The sequence below is a fragment of the Helicoverpa armigera genome, chromosome 5 (assembly GCF_030705265.1).
Source record: "Helicoverpa armigera isolate CAAS_96S chromosome 5, ASM3070526v1, whole genome shotgun sequence".
In the NCBI taxonomy this organism is placed as follows: Eukaryota; Metazoa; Arthropoda; class Insecta; order Lepidoptera; family Noctuidae; genus Helicoverpa; species Helicoverpa armigera.
Window position 1 is genome coordinate 2,394,147 of NC_087124.1, and position 27,837 is coordinate 2,421,983.

The window sequence follows — 27,837 nt, forward strand, 5'->3', positions numbered from 1 at the left end:
ATAAAAGGAGCTCAAAGCAAATGAAATAAGTATAAAAAACTGATTTTAATTCCCAACTTATAATATTCATTAAAATTCACTAATTATAAATGTTTTATCAGCAATTAATTAAACAACATAGAACGGCAACGCCGCGCGGCCGCGCTGCCAGTTCGCCGCTTTCGGCTCACTTCAGTCGGCCAGTGCAGTCGAGCTGCGACCATCATGGTACGCAGTTGAATCGTCGCGTGTCGTGCGTATGGCGTGTATAGTACCGCAATTTAAGTTTAAATTAAAAATCATTTACTCGTACTTTTATTTATGAACCGTTTATAAAAGTGTATCTCGTTTCACACACAAATCAATCGTCGCGACCATGGCTGTGAGAGAGTGTTGTTGTGATAAACTGTCGCCTAACAAAAAATCGATTTTCGGATTGAGAATGCGGAGTCAAATTCTGTATTTACTGTTGGCTTCTTGTTTCTTAGCCATGGCATCTGCCGCTGACTCTGAAGGAACTTGTGCAAATGTGAAAACAATCTTCGAAAAGAATGGAATGTTGATGGCGGTAGACTTACAAGCACAACCAAACTCAGGTGAGAATCACGCGCTATTCCACAGCTGAATGTGATAATGATAAACGATAATGCATGATACGATTGTTGATTATATTGCTTTATGTCATAACAAACTCGAATACCTTCTTACGGTACACCTCCATGAAGAGGTATGTAGACTAGTCATTATATTCTCTATTGTTTGCTACAATCAACCGAATCATTTTATCTAGACAGAAAAAGTAGAGCAGATAGCTTTGTAGGTAAGTAGTATAGAGAAATGCACTAAGTAATATTACAAGCTAATGACAATCCATAATCGTTTCTTGAAAGTACTTGCTTATAAATCAGAATTAGTCTGACAAAGCAAAACATGTGTCTCAGTCTATCAGTTTGCGTTATCATAACAATGTGTCCTGATAAACAAAATTATACCCACCTTTGTACGATACATTGAAAAGCCGACAAAGCCACAGGTAAGTCGCCCACCTGCGGTTCAACATCATGTAAATAAAAACATTCAAGTAGATAGAACGCTTAGCATCTTATATCCTACCTGTTAAAATAGAAAGCTTCGTAGATCGTTATCCAATCCGTTTTAGGAGATTAGGAAGAACAATGCGCAAATTTTTACACGAACCTGGGAGCCTAATAAAGCCCAACGCTAACCTTTTTTGTAAAAACTCCACAATTAACAGAAAAGAGGAACAGAAGCTATTGTTATTTTGTTTAAAGAATAAAGACTCAAAATCCTTTGCGTTGAACTCATTTTTACCTGATCGCAAACAAGTCAAGACAAGATAGCAGGTTTTTTTCCAAGCTAATAATCCAAGAAACTTCTGCCAGCGACTAATTTAACTTTGTGTTCATTGCCTTTTTAATGAAGCTATATGAACGTAAAAGGCAAGTGAATATAACGATTGTACGTAGGTAGGTACATAGCTTGCAGAAAAAGCAGAAGAATAAGCATAACCTGTAATTTGCCACATAGTCATTAACTGTAGAGGCGGTGTGTAAGTGTATTACCTGACCACACATTCAGGTAGGTGTTATAGGCAAATGCATAATCATTAAAATCTTCGAATACTAAGCGGATATTGCATTATTAACATTAATAAAAAGACATCGTAATGGACAAGCCGAGTAAACATCTTCCATAACAATTTGTACTGTGTGGGTGTAGTTGATACATTAGGCGGAGTTGTGAAATGCCTATATTGCAACTAAACGTTATAAAAAAGACATTTCTGCGAAGCAAAATTTAGCTTAAAACTTTAACGCTTCTTCCACGATTGCGTCCAAAATGACATTTACAATAGAGTTCAAATTCGAACGAATCACTTTGTCAATGGCAGAAAACATTTAAGTTAAAAGCCTGACTGCAAGTAGGCAGGTAATGGCACGCGGAATAAGCGTGGGCGACTGCTGCGGAAGGTTCAAACGCGATTTGACATGGTTTTCAGAGGTTTATTCGGATTTATGAAAGCTAAATACACAACGTACAACCACAAAGCTTCTTTGAGGCTATCGCATGTTGGTTTTACGATAAGTGTTGTCAATTGATTTGGATGTGTATGGTACTGTATTTTAATGAACGTCGCCAAACTTCTGAAGGAGCCGCCGTAATCAAATTAATTTGAGAGACCTCATGATTGTCGAGATTGAGGAAAATATGGCTTTGAATTCCCAAGATATCGAGACATCGATTGCATTTCCAAAAATGTTTTATGCTGGACCGGCTCGACGGCACCATTCAGTCATTACATCCTCCTTTTTTGGCATTCGAAAGCATGCTCATCGCTCGCACTCTTTGGAATAATCGCCGACGAATTATTCCGTGAAAATTTACAGTCACGGACACGATATTTGGCACGAGCATTTCTTTGGTGCCTTCCCACGAATGTCGTTAACACGAAGTGCTACCGATTTAAACATCCAAATAATAATGATTGTTGTTACTCAACCCAGTAAACATTCAGTGAGCGCAAATAATAAGACATTGTTTAATTTAATAAGTTTCCACCACGCACGCCTCTTACCGGCGAAAGCATTTACGCTTTGAAGTAGGACCCATCCCATTCGGTACTGTAAACTGATACATTATTAATGAACCACTGCGCCACACCCAGCGCATTACCCGTGAAACTAGCAAAGTCTTACATCGACCTAATATAACTAATTGGTGTTTGTGCAGCCATAATTGATTCAGGAATACGTCTTAACAACTCTGCCCTATGCAAACTTATTAAAGATAATCATAATTCGCCACGGTGTATAATTTATACGCAAATTTTATTCGTCGCCAATGGTAATTCAATCGAAGCGGCAAGATCAGGCGATACGGGTTCTCGCTATTAAGATAGACTACGTTTTAAGAGTGCAGGTTGACGCCACGTTTCCCAATAAGGCTTACTGTCTGATAGATCGTCCGGCATCGCAGTAGTATCAGGTTTTACAAAGTATTTTGCATTGGTCGCCGGTTGTTTAGCATGCAATACTCGACCGCCGGGACTTCTAACGGAGACTTGTCGCGACAACTACCGGCATCTGTACACGACCAACGTTTTGAATATAGATATTGAAAACCCAAACGAACTTTGAACGAAGGCAAATTGAATAACCGAGAGGAATACAATGGTTTATTGCATTGTTACAAAGTTTTTTTGGCTAGCATCCGTTTTAGATCTTCAATAATGTAGTTCGCGCTCTCAAACTACTACAAGGCAAATAAATCTTGTATGATATTGCACTCCAGATCATAAACCAACCAGTTCAAGAATAATAAATTGCATTACCAGAAATACGAAGTTGACGTCAGACAATGTTACTTTATCCCATACTGAATAAAAAAGCTATAAAATATTCTGGGTACACGGGAATCTCGGTAAGATTAAGGTCAGTAGCCTCAAATTTCCTTAAATAAATATAAGCCTTGCCTTCGTTGTGTAGAATGTCATAAGGATGGACGTCGTTATCATGGGTTGGAGTATCCTGTTTGGTTAGGTACTTATTTTCTAAACTAACCTATCTATCAAAGCTGTCACAGGAGTTGAAGATAACGAGCACCGACCACGGGAAAGTCCTACGAACTTAGAACGACTCGAAATCCAATTGATCCATTAAGCAAATCAAAACCTGACTATGGTGCATCTTAGATACATATTTAAATTAAAAATATTTGTTTAAATATCATGAATTATGTTATAAAAGGTTTTGTCATTTATGGTCAATTACGTAGGATGATATAAATCTGTGATATTTATGAGCTAAGTAAATGTTACAACAAACTTCGGATGTTTTACGGAAAGATGAGAAATTAATATAAAAAGGAATTATGTGTGTTGTTAAGTTGCTAACATTATTTTATATCAACTTGATTTCAAGTGAAAGTAACTTAGTAATATTGCTCAATTAAACATTTACTTTTACTTGATACACATTAGTAGGAACAATTAAATAAAAACTCCAAACCCGAACACATCTGCGGAAGGCATCAAACACAGCATTTTTTATATGTAGTTGCTTTCTAACAAAAACATTCATTCGATATAACGTAGTTACTTAGAAAGCTACCGAGGAACTCTCACCTATCTGAATGTTTGGAATGACATGTAAAATCGTTCAGTGGGAGGACTGGTTGACAAGTCGGCTGCGCATTGAGTAAACACGGGCTTAAGGTCGACAACCCACGGCCTGGCTTCAGCCTCATTGATTAAAGTCCAAGTGATTACTAATTTATCAGTTCAAGTTTCACCGGAAAACTTCGACGTCAATATTTTATTTCATAACTCTTCAAATACGTTACGATGATATGTAGCAAAATGTTCAATTTTTGTGGTTATGTCTTCCGTCGGCCGGCCTAGCTACAGAAAAAATTACAAAGCATTCAAAATTAAGGTGGTCCAAAATATGATGAAAAATCTTATCAAACTTGTTTCAATTATTGTCATTACTTAATTTTAAAATAATTTTAATTGTTCTTACATTAATTTTAAAAATTAATTTTAATTGTTCTTGTAAAAATATTTTAATGCGCTGTACAAATTGCCCATTCCAAAAGGTAAAATAAAACATAAAGGCCTTACCCCGTTGGCGAATTAGCACATACCTGAAGAAGAAATCCCATTATGCCGACATTATTCGGGCTTTCACAGTGTACCCTTTCAATCAAGTCGGTTGAATGGTACTCCATCAGTCACAGGGAATGTCAGACCTTTTATGTCGCGTTCCATAACCTCTTATTTTGTAATTAGGCTCGGATAGGGAAACAGGATGCTGCGTATTAATTTTTTTGCTGATTCTTATTATTTGGATCGATTGACAAGCTTTGGGATATTCTATACCTACATACCTATAATGATCGAAGTTTAGGGTGATCCCTGTGGGATTGTCTATTTTGATAATAATAACCACCAATAACCAGCTGTGAAGTCACAGTTCAATAAATAAAAGAGCATCATATCGGAAAGATGGATAAAACGTTATAGATCGTTAAATTCTGTGAAGACGTATGACCAAAGCTTGTCGAAACTACGGAGCTATGGAGGTCGAGTATGACGTAAGCGCAATGCATGCAGAAGGCTCATCGCGAAGATCACGTGGTGTTTTATTTATTTTATAGTATTTGCCTACGTTCGTGAACTACTTTTATATTTAGCTCCAATTTTTCTACAAAGTTAGCTAGCAACATTTTTACAGAACACCCAGCTGATTCGGAGTGCAACTTCAAAGGAATGCGTAGAAGGTCGATTCTGGGAAGATCGGCCGTTAAAACGGAAACGGACAAAGCATCATAATATCTGTCGATGCATCTTTCATTTCAATGGCACATATTGCATAGTTGTGCAAAAATATACATTGTTCGTCACGGGACTTCGTCATCGGCATCGTTCGACAAATTGTGGGTCGGTTGTTGCTATGCGGTATTTACGACAAAAATAGTACAATACCGCCCGTGCAAGAGTAAGAACCTAGGTATTCGTGCAAATAGATTGGAAATAAAAACGAGCTTTTGAAAAAGCTATTGATAGGTATAAATTCAGACGCTAGGATGTAATGATCGCATTTCAATCGTCTATGAGAGCGTTTGCCTCCTAAATTGACCTTGCGGAACAATTTGCATTCCGAATGTTGATTGCGTCTATAAACAGTTCATTAGTTTCGGAATGTTTTGTCAATGAACTTAAATGTTCAATTGGTCGGTATTTATCAATAAAGTGTTTTCAATCAGTGTTTGGAAAAATACTTAAGTAAGTATGTGGGATTGTTGGAACAAGCGGTAGAGTCGTAGGTATTGTTACTGGCACAAAACTGCCCTCATCCTACCATACCTTTTAGGTTTTTGTAACGGAATAATTTTGGCCTGAAAAACTTTATGAAGTCTATCTTTCTGTGTTATAAGTTGCATGTAAGGGGTTTTTTTATTGTGACTTAATAGGGTGATTAACAACGACAAACTAAAAGAAGGTTTCATTTCTTTAATTGGCCACCGAACTCATTAAAATGCGATACACGTTTAATGTAAAAGATAAAAACTCTCGGTAATTAGCTGTAATCCGGAAAATCATCATTGTCCGCAACTAAATAAGAGTATCTCAAAGGTTTTTAATTCGCGAACGGACATTCCACGCGCGGCGCAGGTGCCGACCTGTCGCCGTTCCACCGGACCGGTCCGCGGCGCGCCGGTCGAAGCACTGGCCCGCCGACCGCAAAAAATGTGCATTCGATATTTAAAACCGATGTTACCAATCGTTTATTCAAATTAAATAAATGTAAGAAGTATGAATTGGAATTTGTTTTTGCGTGCGTTTCGAGGAAAGCCTTGTTTACGTGCATTTGAATTTTAGTTGAATATTTAGCTTCTCTGAGATTCAACTTGACCCCAACGTTTATGACGCAGATGTAAGATTTGATTATTTGTAAAACAAATAGGGAGTAAGTGTTCTGAGTAATGTGCATTTTGCAAACAGAATTATTGGATCTCACTTGTCAACTCTTTCTAAAATTTTGATTAAATCCACGTGATTAACGTTTTAAAAGAAAATGCTTATTGTCATGTCCATGAAGGTTGCATTTTATTCAGTTGCTAACATCTACCACAGATAACACATGCACAAACCGTTTGCCGAATAAATTATTGAGATTTTATCTTAATTACACTATCGAGGCTCTTCGATAAACGTAGATTACATAAATAATACCTACCCTTTGTCGGTATTTCTCAATTGCAGTGTTTGTTTAAAATAAACGATGTTTTAACAGTTTTATGGCAAAGGTTTATATGAAGCGGATAAGAAACTGGATAGGAGGCTATAAACTTAGGTTTAGTAATGTGTTTAACAGTTGTATGAAAGTTTTAATATCCTATACTTTCCATTTAATTACACATTAGGTGTTGGTGCTTACTATCGAAATCGAGAAAATTTAAGAGCATAGGCATAACCTTAAAATCAGTTATCTGCTTGACAAGCTATCAAAGCCTTACTCTACTATGCTTTGGATTTTATGTCTAAAGGTGACACCTTTCAAATTCAATATCTAATTACTTTTAGCCAGTTATTAAAAGCAAAGTGTTCTTGAATAGATGAATCAATATTTTGCATTAGTATTGTGCTGCATGCTATAAAATCTTCAATAGGTACTCAAAAGTAGTTTTTGTGGTCAATGAACCTGAATTGAAAACAGGACTTCGAATTTCCATAAGCAGAAATTACCGTTAGAACCTTTTTCGAGCAACTCAAAGATAAGAAAAAGCAATGATCTGTCGGTTTAAAAAAAAGAATTCAAACGTCAAAACATAACTTTCGCGCCACATTAGCTGTGCCATCGACAACACATGGACGGACAGGGCGTCACTATGGCAAAAGTATCAATTACATTCAGCCGAGTCGATCCTTCGTTTTATGTCTCGTAGTAGTTTCAGTTTCCTTCGAATTAATAATATGCTTGAGTGTTGAGAATGAATAATATTATATTAAAGTAATTTCTAACATGTATTTTCTGCAGATACTTGCTTGTCATACTTTTTTTTTAATTTGACAACAAGTAGGTACTAAAACAAGTTGCATGAAGGTCTTGCAGACAATTTGATTGCTAAATGCGCCATTTATGTGAGACACAACTATTGCCTATCTTTTAGTCATGGGAAACCTGCCTTTAATTCGATTCGTAAACGGTAAAATACACGCCAATTTGGAAATAGTGTGAAAATACAAGGCGCCTTTGACCCATTGTGTTGTATCAACAACGTTACATTGTCTCCCGTTAAACCAAATTGGAAAACTATATCGATTCAATATTCGAGCACGAACGGGTTCGTGCAGGTCGAGATCGAACATCGAGTTATGACGTGGCGAAAACAAAACGAGTTCGAATCGATTCCGTGCATTCCGACGCTTCACGGATTCTTCGTTTAGAATGTAAGCCCGCGAGATCGTATAATGATTATAATCTCGATTTAGTGGTCGATTCGTCATCGTCTGATTTAGTTAATGGAATAGGCAATAAGCGTGTGAAACGACCGCGATGACTCTACATTGATGGACACCCGATTTTGTAATCGATGTTGATAATGGACACCTTCATGTTCTGGTGTAAAAAGTTGAGCTTAGTGACATTTTTCTGACTGGCTGTCTAACTCCAGCACATCTTTATTTCATGGTCTGATTAAATTACGATTTAATTCTACGTTTTAATTAAGAGAAAGTCGACATGTTTTTTCTGATCCAAAGCTTGGAGAGAGACCTTCATCGAAAAGATGAAAGAGATTTTCAATTTAGTTACCAATGCTATGATATGTAACCAAAGATCTAGGACACGGGACAACAGCAAAGCTTTTCCAATCAGCCGTCGAAAGCTTAGTACTAATGAGCTCTAATAAAGCGAACAACCGCAGTCACTTACTATCAGCGAAATTAATAAAAACATGACATTTTGGAGAGTCCTGGAGTTAGGAGGATGCAGGACGCAGTCGCATGGGAGCGGAATGCGGTCCAGCGGGCGGCGCGAGGAGGGGTGGGGGGGAGGGCAGGCTGTGCGGCCGAGCCGGCCTATAAACTGCGACGAGTGGTTCACGCGCCCCGTAATTATTATGCCGTGAGAGTGCTTGGACGATCACCCCTGCACCATAACGCCACTGCACATTGTTAATTGTTGCTGTGAACTCTGCCGTGGCTAGGTAACACGTCAAATTAGTCTAGTCATTTTGAAACGTCGAGCCTTGAACCTGTACCGGAATGTAGTCGTGATTAAGGTTCTTGGATATTTTAAGGAGGTTTAAGTTAAATACCAAATTGCAATGCCCTCGTTTGTCTCGCTTATTCCGCCTCTTTACTGTATTATCTTCGGAGCATACCAATGAGATGAAAAAAATGATATAGGTGGGTAATTAAAACAACTGAGCGGTGCATTATTTTCTGCGGTCAAAGACACCTTTGTTGGAAACAGAAGTGGCTACAGAAATATTTATGGCCATTACTTGACTAGCATAATAATAACCGCATTTGTGACCAGCGAGCCTTAAACTCTTTGATCATACGTTGACACTCGACATTTAAAACTTACCAACGTTTACCTTCTTGCATTACTAATTTGAATAGTACCTCCTTTTATACTCAACTTTATGCCTAGAACCTTGATCGAGATCTTTTTTGTGCTAGCACTTTATTTTGTTGTTCTTTTTTTACGTTACTGAAATTGTAGTTGTAGGAATAAGTTTTTATTATATTTTATTGTACAATACGATAAAATCTAGATCGAAGAAGTGTCGAGTATGTGAAAACATAACACACATTATAAAATTAAGCGCCAGTTACTAGAGCACGGAGCTTAAAGTTTCATAATAGTTTGTAAACTGCTTTATAATCCGTGACCTACATAAAAACATACGATAAACGCCTACAGAATTCAAGCTTTATGGCCATAACTTTTAAGCAGTAGGAACTTTTCTATAAGTTTGCTGGACATCTGAACCAAGAAGCATTGAGCGAAAACTGGAGACTACGCTTGAAAGACATTTACTGCAATAATGAAATCTGTGACATGCAGAGTGAACAGAAATTGAATACAAAATGAAATTATAATTGTTCTCCTCGGTAGATTATTCTCACAAGTTAAGAAACAGACCATCACGTAATATTGCAACTTCAGCAAAAGTGATCAGGCACTGTTCTTGTTGCAGTGAGGAAATATTTGTTGATATATTATGTATGGAGATCTTGCAGATATTATGATAACTAGGTACCTATGTACGTCAATGATCGACACGTTTTGAAATTATTGAATTAATTGAACTTTAAAGCAGGTTATTTGTCCACAAAAACAAATTTAACATTTGCAGTAAACCGAAGGTCTCAAAGAATTAAAATAATTTATTTACTTAATGAATAGGTTTACATCAATTACAAAGGCTAATAAATTATTTGAGAGAGCATATTGTTTACAACTACGCGCGTTAATATTCAGTTGTCTTTGGAATTAAGACAGCGACGTTGGTGGTTTGTTTTTTCTGTCTACAATAAATCAGACATAGAAACTAAAACAATTATAGGTTTGTTTTCGTTTACGTTTCCGGTTTGACGGACACATGTGATCGTTTTAAAAGTTAGTGAGAGAAGCTGTAGGCATCACGGCGGGTTATGAATGAACCGGCCGCCGGCCGCGGGGAGAGACCGCTATCGGAATTCCAAAAACTCGAGTGGGCGATGCCGATGCGCTTGCGCATAAAAAACTAGTCGATCCGACACAATAGCGCGAGGGGTCGCCGTCGTGTCGACCTGCGACTGTTTCAACAATACCACACAAAACCCATAATATTTATGTGCTACGATATCTCGATGTTGTAAATATTTCTACTGCCGACTTCAATACTCATAATTTTATTCAAATGGCTTCTGACATGTCACATTCGTAGCGTAATAGGCTCGTAATATAAAAAGTTGACATACAAATGTACGTGGAAGCTAATACTTCCGTGTAACATTCGATATGGACATGAATGTCCCACACACGATCCAGAAACGCATTTAAAAAAATACTCTAAAGAGTCCAAAGTGGTCCTTCGAGCGCTCTACGGCTAGTTAAAATAACAGAATAATGAGACTTCTGTTTGGTTAACATGACAAAGACTGGCTAAGGAATGTGGTTCATCTCACCGGCGCCTGCGTCGATTGAAAACTCTAGTTTTCCATTCGATCTGGTGGCGTGTCACGTAGGGAGGGTGTGGACCGCTTACTAAGCGTCGTTAAAGTAATGCAACTATTTGAGATGCACTTAGCTTGAGATATGGTGTATCCAATCGCGAGAAATGAGTGTTAATGCAATGGAGGAATGAGGCTGGAATAATTATAACGGACTCCTTCATGTCCGGATTTCCCCATGAGTTTAAAGGGATATTTCGGCAGAACAAACTTGACAAGATAATTTTTGGAGACGGATCCTTTATTTCTTTACTTATTGTCTGTAATAACCATTCTTCTATGTCTATTCAAAGTTATTATACACACAAGCACATTAATCAACGTACGTAACACCGGTAATATTTACATAATTAAACGTGTAAAGCCTCCTTTGTGTCAGTCAGGCTTTGAATCGCTTCTGATTAAACGCGGGACAATATCCGTAATGAAGCCAGCACAAAGAAGTGTGTTACATGACTTGCTACAGTTGCTACTGGCTGCCCTATTCGGTTCAAGTTTACGGAAGTATCCTTTAACGATACTGGTTAATAGCTAGATATTAGCATTGCTGCATGTCTGCATGATTAGTTGAATTCATTGCCTAGTTTGCATAAAAAATGCGAAAATTGTCTATGCTGCAACTAATGACCTTATTTTTGCAGTCTATGGATCGCACAGGAAATATCTCTCGTAGAAATAAAATGCGCAAATAATTTTCAAAGTTTTTGAAAGCATAAAGTTTTGAAGTCGTTAAAGTTCAACTTGGATGAATATCACAGCCATTTAAGTTTAAAGTGCGCTTAAGAAAGATGTGCATATTTGATAGTAAAGTCTGTCTCACACTAGCGACAATCCGGTTCGAAACACATTCATGGTATCACTTAACTTGTCATTTTTTTAACACCATTCGGTTTGTGAATGAAGTGGAGTGTCAAAAAAGTAACTAAGCAGGACGAGTTAAGTGATAATCTGCTGATTAAAACGAAACCCAAGTTCAGAGAGTCATCTAGATATGGAACCTGCTTTTTGGAGACATTTTCCCGCAATTTTGTTAAAAAAACAAATGAATGAGACGAATGCGTGGGCTGTATGTTTGAAGTTGATGCTTTGTCTCTGGTATCACAAACCTGAAAGATGTTTGTGATTTGAAATCTTAGAAACGCCTACTCATTTTAAACCAACCTCTTTCAATTCGTTCCTATGACAGTAGGGCCAAAGAAGCTTCAAAAATTAAACTTTTCTAGTACGATGCAAATGTTTCTATGAACACTCGCAATTTAAGTATTTCATTAACAAGATTAAATCTTTGTAGTACCTGTACGATAGTGCGATTACCGTTATTGTTCATCCAAACTGCTTTAAGTGCCACCATTTTGACAGTCATCTTACATCTTTCTCTTCGAAATCCACTAGGGACTGTAATGTTTGTTTCTCGTGTGAAAAACAACACGGAGGATTGTTGGCGCGGCACTGTGAACACGGGACGCGGGGGCAGCTATAAAGCTTACCTGCTTCACGTAGATATTATCTTCTCGGTCAAAGGCGCCGGCGACTCCAATTCTTACCACCAAATCTTCAATTTTGAACTTTATATCCTGAGCTACACAGTTGCAATTTGAACAGACAATTTCGGTCAGTAAAAATATGTAATGGTGTGGTATTACAACACTTTGTCAGATTGTAAGCTTTTGTCATAGTTTATGTATAAACATTAGACGCAAACTGCTTTGGATTACGTCATCGTGACGTCATTTGTTTAAATGCTATCGAAAGTAGTTCGATAGGCTGTACTCCAGTACCCTTGCTAATTTCCTTGGTAAAAGGATTTGCATTAAAACTTTTTTTTAAATTGAAACCTTTCACCGTTAGTCCAAGGACCTATTCGTTTGTTCTTTATTTGAATAATAATTATTTTCATCTGTTTTTTTTTTCTTCAATTCTTTTTATAGGTTAAACTTGAAGTCATCTATTCTAAGAAACAATTAAACAAAAGATAACATATTCAATTAACATTGTTTTTATCACATAATAAATTAAAACAATAATGTGTGCCATTAATTATTTTTAAACTAAGTAAGTATGTAGGTAAATTCTTATTGTAATCTTGACATAGAGACTTTGTAAATATCTCACTTCACGATGATAAGCCGAAAATAATAACTGTGATAAAAGTCGATTATGTCCATTTTAATTTATTACTTCAGCTTATAAGACCACCAGCGGTGTTTTCCCCGTTATGAAAAAACAATTATATTTTGCTATTTCACCTTTTTTCAAGTGTATATATGTAGGTAGGTACTTACTTACCGACTACTATCTAAAATTACAAAATGGTTGTCTACTTGTCAATTACAATAAGTCGCTAGGAATTCCTTTTTTTACAACTACTTAATCGCAAAGACAGCCGTTGCCAGTATTTTTTTTAAGAACTATTCAAAAAGTACAAATGCGTTTGATTAACTATAAAAATTCTTTGAGAATTGCCCATATCCTTCGAATGAGTCCAATAAAGCTTACGGAATGCGGGCTGTGTATCAATTAAAGTAGACGATAGACAGGCGGTGTTGCCAGGTGCAAGGACCCCCCGAATGTAGGGAGCAAAAAATATATTTCGGAACTTAGTGTATAATGTTATTTCCTTCTGATAGTATCGTTGGTAGATTAGATACAAATATGTAAATGACAACAGATAATATATTATATTAAATTTATTAATGTACTTAAATAGATCGAATAATGGAATCTTGAAGATAAGGCCATTGACCTTAATGTCTCAGTAATGATTTAATAATTATCATTAAATACCATTGCGGTTTCCTTTGATGCTGAAAACATCTATCGGAATACCGGTCGTCGTCATAATTAACTTAATTGAGTCAAAATACTTGTGTTACATAATTAAGTAAAAGGTTTTTATCCCATTAGGGATATTAAAGGTATTTTGAAAGGTAAAGTTAAATGTCATTATATTCGCCGTTATCCATGTGTACCTAAAATTTCTATAGTACAAGCCAATTTCACATTTCGATCCTAAGGAATAAAGCAAATGCTTTTCAATTTCCTAATTTTAGAAACATTCAGAAAAAAAGGATATTTCTGTATTCTGGCAACCCAAGTGCACAGATAAACGAAACGGGTTGTAGCCAGTATAAATAAACTATGCAGCTGCGTTTAGGATTAAAAGAAATGTTTGGTGAGAGAATTACATTAGAGGCGGTGAGCATTAGTTCCTGAACGATATTCAATTGCTTTTTTAATAGCAGTGTTAATTTTCGAATGCGTTCGGATACGTCTGTTTTATGTTATTTTGTAACGTGTATCGGAACAGAATTTTTGGGATGTAATGTTTATGATTTCATTTAAGCCTAGTTTGAAACTCATTTATGTAAAGAAAACGTGTAGCTTCTTATTTTACAAACCTGTAGTGCCTGAAGATGCTTTCGCAAGACATGACGAATGGAAATGCAAATATCTTCGTCCAACATTTCCATGTTAATATTGTTCATATTGCAAAATAGACAGCGCAAGAATTTCCACTAGATAATCTATCGGACGACTGGAATGTTAACATAATATAAATATGAAATCCTCACGTTAAATCCACATGCAATATCAGACTTTATTCTTGAGAGCAAACGGTTGGAAATTCAACTGTGAGAAATCTGAACTAATTTTAACCAACAGTTTCATTAGGAATGACAAATGGGTCATTAATAAATGCTTAAAACTAGCTGTTATAAATGAGTCAGGTGTAAGCCGTTGCTCTTGTTCAATACATATCTTGTATTGTGCGATGTTGTGTGATGACAAGACACAACTGTTGTTTTAGTCTTTGTATGGGCTTATTTTGAAATATGTTTATGTTTTTAGAACTATCTTGTGATGTATGGAATAATTGGCCAACTGTCAACTGTCAAAGTGACCACTTGACAAGTGCGTGACATCTTGAAGCACGAAACGAAGTTCTAGTTTTAAATTCACACAGAAGACTGTGGTATTAATAGGTATGTAGGTAAGGTCCGGTGATATACTAAAACTAAATATTTAATTGCTGACATTTTTTGACGTGACATACATAGGTACCATGATTTCAAGGCACAATAACTTCCTCAATTCTTACACCCGTGGTTTACCTAACGTTACCGATGTTTTTGCTTAGTGACCATCTGAAATTTGAATAGAATTATTGATCTCTGATAGTTTTCCTGTTACATGACCCATTCATAAAACAAACCATTCAGTACGTACACCTGACTCATTATCCTCTTTATTTATTTAATTTCTATGGTTTAGCTATTTTCCGGAAGCAAAAATATTTATCGGTTCCGGCAGCGCTCCATTTTTGAAATCCGAAATCTCTCAAACTATTGGAGAATTTATTTCAAAACGCTACGAAATACTCTATACACTCTATACTCTATACTCTATACTCTTTGACAGCTCACAATAACATGAGACTTATTTTACACTTAACTTACGCCCTTTCGAGTTTCCTCGAACGCCAATATCTCATATCGCCTAGACTGCATGACCTACATAGCAGTATTATTTTAGGATGGTCAGTTATACTTATAACTACGTGAAACGAAACAGCGACGAATCTTTGAAGTAACCACAGACAGCTACTTTTAACTGTATCTCGCATGTTGACAATGAGCAGACTGTTTGACAGTAATGACAGCTCAGATAGCGCAGAATTTACGATGTTATTGTAACATTAAATATGTTACGATCACCGTTTTATTTTACGCTTTTGACGTTCCTATAAAATTATATGTACAGTGATTTATTGGTGTCGGAACATTGCACGCGTAATTTTCATTAACCTAGATAAAAATAGATCTGTGTTACTCAGATCTTGCTAATTGTAGAAAAACAAAATCAACAGACAATGGTTACCTTATTTTAAATTTGGAACAGTGTGACAGATACTACAATGTTGCCAATTTAAATAAATGTCATCAAAAAAGGTTTAAAACCGTGGACAGGAAGACATTTCATTCATATCCCTTGATTGGTCTTAGGAGCGATATGGTGGCAGTCTATCATTAAGCATTGCTTTCACATAAAGTTCATTTACATTATGCAACCAAACATTGTGGATCAAAGACTATAAAACCACTTGACTGCGCATACAGTGCCCCGACGCTCGCCAAAAGTTAGCGATTTTGCGCGTACTATAAGGCTACGATCAGTACGATCCTTTAGTAGCGACCAAGTCTATGACCTGCGAACACGCTAAATTATTGAGGATTTTATTTAGTAAGAAACAAAAAAAATGCCTACATGCGCGATGAAATGGTGCGGGAAACAATCCAGGACATCTAGTTACAAAAAGGATGGCATCGGCAAGTATCAATACCAAAATTTGGCTTTGATTTAATTGTATTACGAAATACCACAGGGGTCTATTTAAATTGGTGGTTGGTGAACCGCGCTCACGCTCGTTGATGTCTTTTGGAAAAGTCCCTTTCTTTCATTAAGAAATTCTAATACGTCCATCTCTTTCTTGCCCTTTGTATTCTTATCGATGAAATTTGGGCTGTTACCTTTAAGGATGAAGTGGATATCGATAATAGTAAAATTTACATTGATTAAAAATGTTTTATTTTGGCTAGTGAGTTAATTAACTGACCATAGACATTTTAGATTTTTTAAGATTACAGAAATATGGAAAATTGGTCCCCAACAATAACAAAGTGCTGTTTGCTCGAGGCACTTCACTCTCAATTGTTTTGAATATTTAAAACAATGCCGACGTTTATTTAGTTCAGCGATTCCAACAATGTTTTTGCCTATCTTGGTTTTTATAAACCTCATAATTTTGGAATACATTTTGGATATATTTTAAATAGGTATATCGTGTACCTATTTAAAATATATCAAGAAATATGTAGACGTTCGATTATCGTTTTTTTACCAAAAACAATCAGGACCCTAAAACGTTAATTCGAAAAAGTTATACTAAATTTATTAATTTAGTATAACATTTTAAGAATCAATAATTTTCTTGTACGGAGGTCTTTTTTGTAATAGACTGATTTTTATTAATTATTCTTATACGATTTTTATTGAGTATTTATTACTACGATGAAATACATTTTATCGATATTTTTTAATTGAAAGAGAGCAATCCCTTGCTGAGCGTTCTCATGCAACTCGACCTTGAACTGACCAATAGTAGCTGCGGATTATGCCGCGTCCCCCCGCCCGCAGTGGTGAGTCGTGTTCTTAGAAGAAATTGGCGAGTGCGCTCTCTAGTGGTTATTTACTTTATGTTGTGGATACAGCTACTTTTACATGCGTCTTCGAGAGAGTCTACAGGCAGTAGGCTGACTATTTGTTTAGTAAATGACAAAGAACGTGAGGAAAGTACATGGTTTTAACATGTCAAAGTAGGTACTCAAGTGTCTAGTAAATAAACAAGCGGTGATTACCTATTGCCAATGCTCTCTCCAGCTTACTTTACTTAAAGATCTTGAATGAAACTATTAGAAATAAGTTTTTAGGGCTGAACACTGCCTCATTCTTGATGGAATTCATATGGCAACCCCAGCTTTTTCTTAACTTTTTTTCTTTACTTTTTAACATTCATATTTTGTGATTCAAAACTACATTGATAATATACTTAAGTATGACTGTTTATTCAAGCTATATGATTATTTATTCAAGAGAATGTTATTATAAACACAAAGGTTTTAAAGATGTCTCCCATTAAAAAGTAAATAGTTGTTACCGCTTACTCATTGAACTAGGAAACCTGTCTCATACGTTACCTAGTCGGATGCGTCACTTCTGTTATGATAACACATTCTCAGTACTCTATAAGCTTTCAATGAATACTGGTCTTTGTTTATAAGACTGGATTTCCCGAAACAGCTATTAATAAACGATTCATACAAGACTTGTGAATAACCATCGTATCTTGAGCTGTGATAAAAAGAAGAGCTTAACTTGTGGCAAATCTATGTGATTAACGGTGGATTTCTATAATTGATCTAACCGTTGGTTTTCGATAAAATATCGAAATCTGACACACCTATTAATGTATGTAAAACTACTTAATGTCAAAATGCAATCTCTGGATCGGTTATTGAAAGCCGCATTTAATAGTTCAGCTTACATTGGCGTTTTTTCAAAGATCGAATACTTAATCTGACTTTTTTTATCATATACAGCGCATCTCATATGCCAGCTAATTCTGGTCGTAACACACTAAATACTGAATAGTTCAATTAAGATTTTATCCTCATTTATAATCAACATATTTGTGTTGTGATAAGCATTTCATTATGACTAATATGCGATGTTATGTCTTATAAAACCCGAAATATTTTTTAATGTCCGCTTTATGAATGGAACGATACAATCTGACCATAGATAACGGTCATTTTTAAACGTTCGTTCGAAAAGAGGTTTTATCATGCAGTTTAATTTATTTATTCGTACTTTATGGTACTAATACTAATGTTATATTGTAATGTACAAGATTTATGACGTAATTTGTCAAAGCAAGCACATCTCAGTGCGGAAACAGGATTGCAGGAAGCATGTTAATGATGTCCTGTGCTATTCCAAGGTAGTGTTTAAATATATCTCTTTATTCATTCAGGACTTATGAATCAGTTGATGATAAATGTTCCAATATTGACCGCAATTATTAAGTTGTAATTACAAAGATAGATGAAGAAATCGTACGACGTCATAAAATTAAGCCGTTTTTAAGGTTTGCCAAGACGGATTAAGAATTTTATCAACTTTTGGAAATAAAAAAATTTAAAAGAAGAATAGGTTCATACCATCTTCAAAATAACGATTAAACTCTCGATTAGCAGCCTATTGCTCAACCCTGGCATCGCGCCGTCAAATATGAAACTGATGTAGTGAAAAACATCAGTCGTCATGCAAATTTACTTTAAAAGCACAGAATCATAAACAACACTTCCTCCAAAAGTATAACAATAATAAATACAAACCTTTCAAAGAAGATCAAAGCAATACTCAAACGATTTAGTTCGCACAGATAACGTAAAACGATGTTCTAGGTCATTTTAAAGTACTGGATTATTGAATCGAATAGGCCTATGTGCTTGAAATCACTTTAGAAACTGCGCAAGCGAATATACACTCTATAACGAAGGTATTTAGGTTGAATTTCCCTTAAAGTTTAATAGATTAGATAAAAGATGGATCAAGTGAGTTTCAACGTAAATTCAGTAGTAAAATTGATAATTTGTGGAATAATCATTTGCTATGAATAAGTTTTATCTTAATAAAATGGGTATGCGATATGGCTATCGGCCTGTTTTAGTAACATTACGTATTACCTACATATACATGTTCTTTTTATGACTGGAAAGATACCCTATCGAAGCCCGCCACTTTTTTTTATAGATTTTATGATTTCTCTGTTCATTGATAAATATGATTAAAAAGTACAATTAATAAACTTAAAAAACTTATATTAATCGAAACAAATCTCGTTATAACCTCTAAACAATAATTAATTCTATAGTCATGTTTTCGTTCCCATAGATAATAATTGTTTGCAATTGTCTCTGTATCGGCCAGTCTATGCGTAATTATTGTATAATGGTTCCTCCAATTAATTTGCCGTCTATTATTAGAATGACTTGTGATTAGCTTTAGATCGGTTTCCATTTAAAACAATCTACAATCTAGGTTAGTAACTGAAGAGATTTTTGTTTTCAAGAAAGAAGACTGATCATACAAGCCTTGAAAAAGAATTTGAATCACTGTCCGCAATGAAAAGTGTCTTTTTAGCCTTTCTGCAAATTCACCAAAATATTCCAGAAAATAAAACATTTAAAAGACCATTGATCATTTTTTTTTCTAATTTTTTCTCCAGTAAAACTGTCAATTTTATCCAAACCCAATCCAGCTACAATGTATGCTGGCCTTAATTAATAATTGAAATATCATCCAAGGCAGGAAGGCAACAGTGCTAAAATTATTCAGAACCTGATGAACCATTGTCAATTGTCATGCTTAGGTCATTCAATATTAGTCGCCATTTTTAAAAGCTTGATTCATCGGGGCGTAACCGGAAACAGGTAGCATAGACATCAACGGAATACTTGATACCTCTTTTGCATTTTAATCTTACATCGAAAAAGTTTTTTGGTCAATTTATTACTTTATGGGCCTACACGTGTAAACTTGATGAAAAAAAAAACAATTGTTCTTTTTGGATCTTGAAGGTATTGAGTTAGGAAGCCGTTTGTTCGCAGAAGTTTTACAAATTACTGTTTTAGCAATCAAAGGAAACGATTTGAAGGGAAACAACTCTAAAATTAGACTGGTCCTCCTCAACGGACTTATATTAAACACACTTATTTACCTAAATACTGTCTACATTTTAATGTGACTGTTATTTATGAACTTAAAACTACAGCCGCCATTTTTTCATTCGCAAATGTTAGTGTGAATTCACGATAAGATCCTTTTTGCTCAAACATTAAAGATATAACGATTCAGCAAGTGAATAGCGGGAATAGTTGGCGGTTTGCCATAAGCTGAGCTTAACTTAAATATAAGTGAACCAAGTAATCGGTAATGTAGCGAAATGTATTTGCTTGCGATGTTATTGTTCAATGAGGTTTCGGAATTGGCAAGCACCTCGAGTTAAATATTACACGTTTCTTGCAATTATGGGGTTTTAAGACTCCCGGCAATTGTTTTGCGTTCAAAAGATAGAATAGATGTTCCATATTTCAAAATTCATCAACATCCATTTGCTGATGTGTGAAGAAAACTTCAAAACTCTCGGTCCGTAAGCCGTGACACTTTAAAACGTTTCCAAGCTTCAAAAAGCAAAATTTTACTAGAATATTCCAAAGCATTTCGCGACTTCACAAACTTCGATCTTCAACGCTCAATATAACAGCGTTTATCGGGAAGTTACTCTCAAGGAATAAGTTTTCGAATTGCTTAAACTCGTATAAAATTTCTTCCGATATTCTGTGAATTTACTTTTATGTCGATTATCGATTCTTGAAATGCTGACTTTGAATTTGCGGAAATTTTATTCGTTGAGTGTCTGATTTGGAGCACTTGATTTAAGGAGACTTATGTCATCGTCCGCAACAGCGTTTAACGGTCGTTCCAAATATTCTATTATGGTTTTGCTTACTATCATTTATATATTCTATTTGACATATGGGGCTAATGTCAATATTCTATCGCTAGCTAGCAAAACAACAGATAGATATAATATTGAGAACGGCGGCAATAGATTCATAGACCATAGATAATATCGGTATTCAAAAGATATGCCAATAGACATGTCGGATCTCTTTGTGCAGCAGTTCATTGGGCCAATGAATTTATGGTTAAAAAAAGGTGAAGCGTGTATAATTTGTGTTAAACCTTTGAAATTCCTAGCTCTTAACATCGGTTACGAAAAACTTAGTTATTTTACTTTCGTAATCAGTTCTTAATTGGCGTTTATACGCTGGCAAGACAGTAACGGTTTTCAAAGAGCTTGACTTTAACTGATTCAATTTCTTTTCTACTGCGGACATTAACTACAATAAATACTTAAGCTTGATTTAAGGCCAACACTTTCCATTGATTTCAGTGGACATTAATTTTATATCCAGATTTACGAGATCCGTCTATCAAAAGGATTTAATGCTTCTTAAGGCTCATAAACTTGATAACTTGTTCGTTTACTTATTTTTATCGAATCCTCTCCATTTCACGTGTTGTATTTCTATTGTATACAGTAATAGTCGTAAATATCCATCTTTGTACAACAATTTGAGGGCAGACATTTCGAATTACCAAGCGGTGCTTCTGAGACCTCCCATGATGTCTGTTCTTATAACATTTTATTATGATTGGGTTAGTTCTAGAAAAATCTTAGCTCAGATAAACATATTTCTTTATGATAAGTTGTAAATAGGTTTATCCTACATTCAAAACTTATTTGGTACAAAACGTTTAAAAATAACAGCCGATTCAAAAGTTTGAACATCTTTTTAGAGGCTCGCCACTTGAGTGTCAAAAATATCTAAAATACATTGTCACTTCTGTCTTTTACCATAGGGGTCCACAAAAGGTGTGCGGTAGGTTTTCTGTCCCTTTCTTATAACAGTTTTGGGTGTCGGCGTGCGCGCAGGTAGGGTGATTCACCCCTGTCGGTGACTCACTGACTGACATTGACACTGCATGTTCATTCCATTGCATCTTGTGTACGACAGCTGCATTAACATTTATCGTTAATATGCCAATGGATCATGAAATAAGAGAAGATTGCGGTTTCTATGTTTTGTTTAATTATTCAGTGGGCTCATTTATGTCTTTGGACTACGGTTCATTGCATCAGATGCATCGAATCGAATAAATTTTGAATTTGAACTTGATCCTCTCCTTAAGTTATAAGAATTGAATTCCAAGTTTAAATCAGTTCTACATTTGAAATCAAAAGTCGTTTCAACATGGCGCATTTGACCGAACCTTTAGTTGCAGTGTATTGGTTGGCAGTCGGCAGTCCCTAAAGTCAGACGAGGTGATTTATGAAGCGCCTGCCGCGTGGTGGCGCCGACTCTCTTCATTCTTATTACAATCTTCAAATTAACCGTTTTATTTCTCATCTCTTCGTTTATTTTATTTGTTGTTGCGTGCGGAATTTATGCGGAGAAACCTCGGGTGTAGAGGTGGCGACTGTGGCGAGTAATTGAGCGAAAACTTTCGGGTCGACTTTTGGCATGGGTTTTATCAAGTTACTTTGCTTTAGACGATTTGAGATCTTTTTTACGTTGATGATATTTTTGTTTTAAGTATTTGGTTTTTCTCACTTTATTCTAACTTATAAAATAGTCTCCAGTTGCTAATTCTTTACGATGTTGAATTATAAAACTAAAACCCCGCGTACACATTGGGTATGAGGCAAACCGGTATAAAATGCACCTGTCTGCACATTCCAGTTAAGTGTAAAATTATTCATGAGCTAGGATCCTTTTAACTTCGTCTGCGGAAAGTTCTTGCATTCTTAGGTACTATTTTTTTTGTATGATTTGCAATCTGTGGAGATAAAGTTTTAGTGGTAATTTATATTATCAGAAACGTTTGATAAATAATCCATATTGTACCTAAACCCGTTACTGGTTTGAGCACCCGTATTTTTTACTACTTCATAATTCTCAAAACTTATCGTCGACTAATCGACTTATTTTCCTGTTTGTAAAGTCTTTACCTTCTATTTATCAAGAATACTGGCTTACAAAAAGGGCCTTTTGATCGATCAGGCTATCAGTTTCGACCGCAAGCTACTAGTGTTATCCTGCGGTGTGACATAACACCTACAACTAAATTGTATGCGAAGTATCTAATCTTAGTTTGTCTTCGATATGTTTCTAAGTATTGCCGATTTGTAGTGCTAACGTAGTCAGATATTGAAGATAGCAGGGACTTTTTTAGCACTAGTTTAAGCATAAGTTCCATCAATGCTTGATAACAAAGAACTGGAAAACGAAGAGAAATAAGCTGAAAGGCAAAATGCATTCATTTTTAAGCAGACACTAGAGAGGCGTGAAAATCACTGAAAAGGTTTATTCATTGCGAGAAAACTTTTTGAGCAATTTTTCCTCACCAAACACAATTCGAAAATAGAATACGACCGTGTCTTTTGTCTTCGGCATATTTAAATCCGTTCGAAATGAATTCTTTTTTCAAATAATTGAATACGACATAATTTGTAGACACAACTGCGTTTAGTTTACCAGTTGGCACAGGGCGGTGCATTGAGATTACGTTCCACATTCCACATTATACCACGTTTTGTTAGCAGGCTGTTTGAACTCGTTGTAATTATACATTTTGTTTCCAGGAATGTTTGAATGGAATCTAACGCTGTTGAATTTGTTTGTAGCGTGTTTGGTTTGATCTCTAAAGTTGGATACTTCTTTTGATAAAGTTTTTAGTGAAGTGTTGCCGTTGATCTATGAAATGTTTTTGTGTTATAACTGCCATCGTTTTTCTGTGCTAGTAGAGAAGTCTATGATTATTCACTCAAATGTTTGATAGCGTCGTCGATGACAGCCACTGTTTACCGCGGTTTCGATTCTCTCTCAGTGCAAATATTTGTTTAATCAACAGATCTTCCGGCTTCGAATATACCTCGAGAAATACAGTTCGTTTACGAACACAAGAGATATAAAATAAGACATGTTTCAAAGAATTAAAAACAATCAATTAATTGTGTAACATTATTCCCAAAATAATGATACTAACGTATAAACCCACGATTACAAATGCTAAGATAAATAGTTAATGTATTTACTTTTCTTGTGTAAGTAGACTATGTAGGTCATTTGGCACGATATCGTGAATCCGGATTTCTCTCTGTTGTTATTATGAATGAAGAAATTTTATTGACATGAAACTACGATCCTTTGGAAGTCAAATTAATTTGAAATGTTGTTACTATAAATGAAGAATTTATTGAAGAAATACTCCTTTGGAAGTTCGTGTTTATTAATTTGAAATTATAGTAAATTACTAAACGATTGGGGTTACAAATAGCTTCAAAGAGTGACTAGATTCTTGTGCGTAACTTGTGGGCCATCACTCATTAGAATTTTCGCAGCTTGTAAGCAGCAAAGACCATGTGTGATGATGTGTGGGCCATATTATGTGTTCAAAGCCAGGATTACTTATTTAATGAGAGCTTAGAACTACTTAGAAGAAAAAGCTTACTGGCGAAAAAGCTATAAAGGTTTCAATTAGTTTTCTAAACATAGACTATAGACACCTTAGACCAAACCTTTTTTTTTTGGCCACAGATTCGTAATGAATTAAATAAGTGAGCTATTTAAAATGTTTCTTACCCATTCGCTTCGGCGTTTACATGCCAGTTAAAAACGAAGGCGTAAGTAATAAATGAACATACTTTAGGGCCATTCAATACCTTTTTTGGCGCACCTGGGTTTCTACAAGGATTTTAATTTCGACCGAGGTGTGTCGGTGTTTTAATAGTCTGTAATAGCTCTTGTTAATGGTTTTAAAGTTTAACCGTCAAATCCGTAGCGGACCCCAATCGGGGTCTGAACATCAATGTCACCGTAAGCTCGGTTTAGACCCCAATTGGGGTCTGCGAATCAGTCATACACTTTCCTAATTATTTACGCTCATATTTATTTTCTTTCCAATCACACCACATTTGTGAGTACTAAATAAAATAACTAAATAAATTTAAATTATTTTTACGCATTCAAACCTTTCATATTTAGCATCCCGTTAGAAATATACCTTTTTAAAATCCAATCGTAATTACCGGGAATTCTGATCGAACTCGCCATGTTTGTTTACATTAGTTGTTTTTTTAAATTTGAAGACGCATAGACAAGATGGCGACGGTGATAGAAGTTTTGCATCGAATGATCCGATTCGTTAAAATAAAGAATCGATTTAATAATTTTATATTATTTGATATTATAATATTACTAAATTGCACTTTTGTATAGGTACTTACCATAATCTGAAAATAAATTAGGAAAAGTAAAATGACTTAATTTATTTTGAAAAAAATGCTAGAAAATCAGTGGTAGAAAATACGTTTTAGCCGGAATAAAAAAAATCTTCGGTTTTTAGGGTTTCTGAAGACGGCAAATGAAGACTTATTTATTTCTTCGGGTGTTTTATGTGCAGGATTCCTGTAGACCTGCCAAACTTAATGGCGATTCGTTACTTCCAACTTTTTAACTAAGCGGCAAAGCTATTTGACGAGAGCCGTAGTTAGGTGTAGTTATCGCAAAATTTTATGACGATTTCATTGTTTGAAAGGGCAAATAGTTCGCTGTTCATCGAAAGCTGGTCCAAGATGGAAAGATGGCCGCCGCCGACTTATTTTTAACCGACTTCCCAAAAAGCGGAGGTTCTCAATTCGACCGTTTTTTTTTTGTATGTTTGTTACGCGATTACTCAGCCATTTATTTATCGATTTTAATGATTCTTTTTTTGTTTGATAGCGTATACTTCCGAGGTGGTCCCGTTATCATCAGGTCAGGATCTGATGATGGAACCTTGAGATATCGAGGGCGACTTTCGAAAGTTGCAGAAATACATAGGTTGAAATCTTATCACTCAGGTGTTTGCCTGGTAGCACTATTCAACAGTGAAGGTTTTGAGCTGAACTGATGATGGAGACCAGTGAAGTTCGAGGGAACTCGACAACTGAATATTTAAACTTTCTCGTGTTTGTGCTTATATTATTCGTATTTACGAGGCCTCTGCAACAGTGAAGGAGATGGAGACGAGAGAAGTTCGGTTGTCGAGATCCCTCGACCTTCTCTGGTCTCCATCATCAGGTCAGCTCCAAACCTTTACTGTTTCATAGTGTTATCAGACATACATCTGAGTGTCAAGTTATAACCTTATCTATGCTTACAATTTTCGAGAGTTGCCCTCGATTTCTCAAGGTTTCCATCATCAGATCCTGGACCTAAAAACAAACTTCCAAATTGAGAACCACCTCCTTTTTGGGATTCGGTTAAAAATATTTGGTGACTTTAAAATCAATCAATTATTATTATTGTTTCTCATCATCAAATAAGTACATTACTTTGGTAGTTACAAATTGCATTATATTTCAGAACACCAGGCTTACCCTCATCATCATCATCATCATCATCAGCCTATCGCAGTCCACTGCTGGACATAGGCCTCTCCAAGTGCACGCCACTGAGATCGATTGAAGTAGGCTAAATACCTCTATGAGCAGGCTTACCCTCCGCCGAAACAAAAATCTTAGAATTGTTCAGAATTAATATAAGAATAAAATAAAATTCCGTAATAGGTAATAAAAATTCAATTAAAGTTAAAAATTATTACGAATGACGCAACACTAAAATAAATAATACATATAAAAATTTAATGCTAAAAACTTTCATAAAACTTAAATATCTTTTTTCTTAACAACAAAAACAAATTGAACCTATAATTTAAAATAAATAAATAAAATTGAAATAAGTTGCTATTAAAAAAATATATAAAATTGGTATTCGATTATTTATAATAAATATCCGATTTAGGTATCGAATGCACACCGATGATTGAAAAAAAAAATAAAACTCTATTCCAAACTCTACTTGTCTGTGACTTTGATCTTGTAAATATTGTTCATTTTTATTGTGTATTTTATGTGCTGATTTTTTAGTTATTGAACATAAATAAGTGCACGAAATGTATTGCAATGGATTGAAAATGTTATAAATATGACGTTTGTGTTGTGTTTGAGAAAGTGATGCGATTATTTATTGGTAAGTTTTCACCAAATTTGAAATGCCTAACTTTTCGATAGACATAAAAACACCGTAATTATTATATTTTTCTGAATTAACTGACCCCATTTGACCTTTGCACGTTGTTGTCAAATAAGTGAGCTCTAAAGTTATAGGTAAAATACTTCTAATCAGGCATTACGGACTTAGAATTCATGTGTTGAAAGTTAGTACAAATTTTTGACTTCCATGTCGCGATTCAAAATATCCCGCCGAATCAACGGTATAGTCATATGTCAAAATCTTGTCGAGCAGAGGGGTGAGAGTATCGTTATGATGTTGAAGCTGTCAAATAAAATAAATAAATATCGCGAAACTTTTACACACCGTGGGTTAGCCCCATGGTAAGGTATTTATTAGCTTGTGTAATTGGTGCTAATTCAAAATAAAATACGTTGTATATACAGACTTATAAATACATATTCAATATTATTTTATGCTCAATCCTTCTCCGTGTTAGAGGAGGCCTGTGCCCAGCAGTGAGACGATAAAAAGGCTGTAACACATTATAACATCCAGACCGCATCCAACAAGAATGCTCATCACACAAACGTTGACTGTACCGGGAATCATCAGTTAGGCAGTCCGGCATGATGACCATTGCGCCAACGAGGTTGTCAAAATGTTTGATCAATTTTAAACTAAATAGCTAAACAGTCAGCCTAATATGGGAAATTAATGAAGAATGATGGCAACATTACCAAAAAATCGCCTAAGGAGGTTACAACACTTATTTCTCAACGGTTTAAAAATGTTTCTGTAATACCGCCCACGGTACATGCTACCGTAAACAGTGTAGGTAAATTTACATTTGGTTTTGGA

At 35.5% G+C, this 27,837-nt stretch overlaps 1 protein-coding gene across 1 annotated transcript in view; it reads left to right on the forward strand.

Annotated features, from left to right (window-relative positions):
- The first annotated feature begins 150 nt into the window (after positions 1 to 150).
- The window catches only part of LOC110376566 (glypican-4), a 74,651-nt gene continuing 46,964 nt past the window's right edge, over positions 151 to 27,837 (forward strand). The window contains exon 1 of the mRNA XM_049842435.2: positions 151 to 575. Coding sequence (XP_049698392.2) covers positions 356 to 575 — 220 coding nt within the window. The 5' untranslated portion in view covers positions 151 to 355. The remainder of the gene's footprint in view (positions 576 to 27,837) is intronic.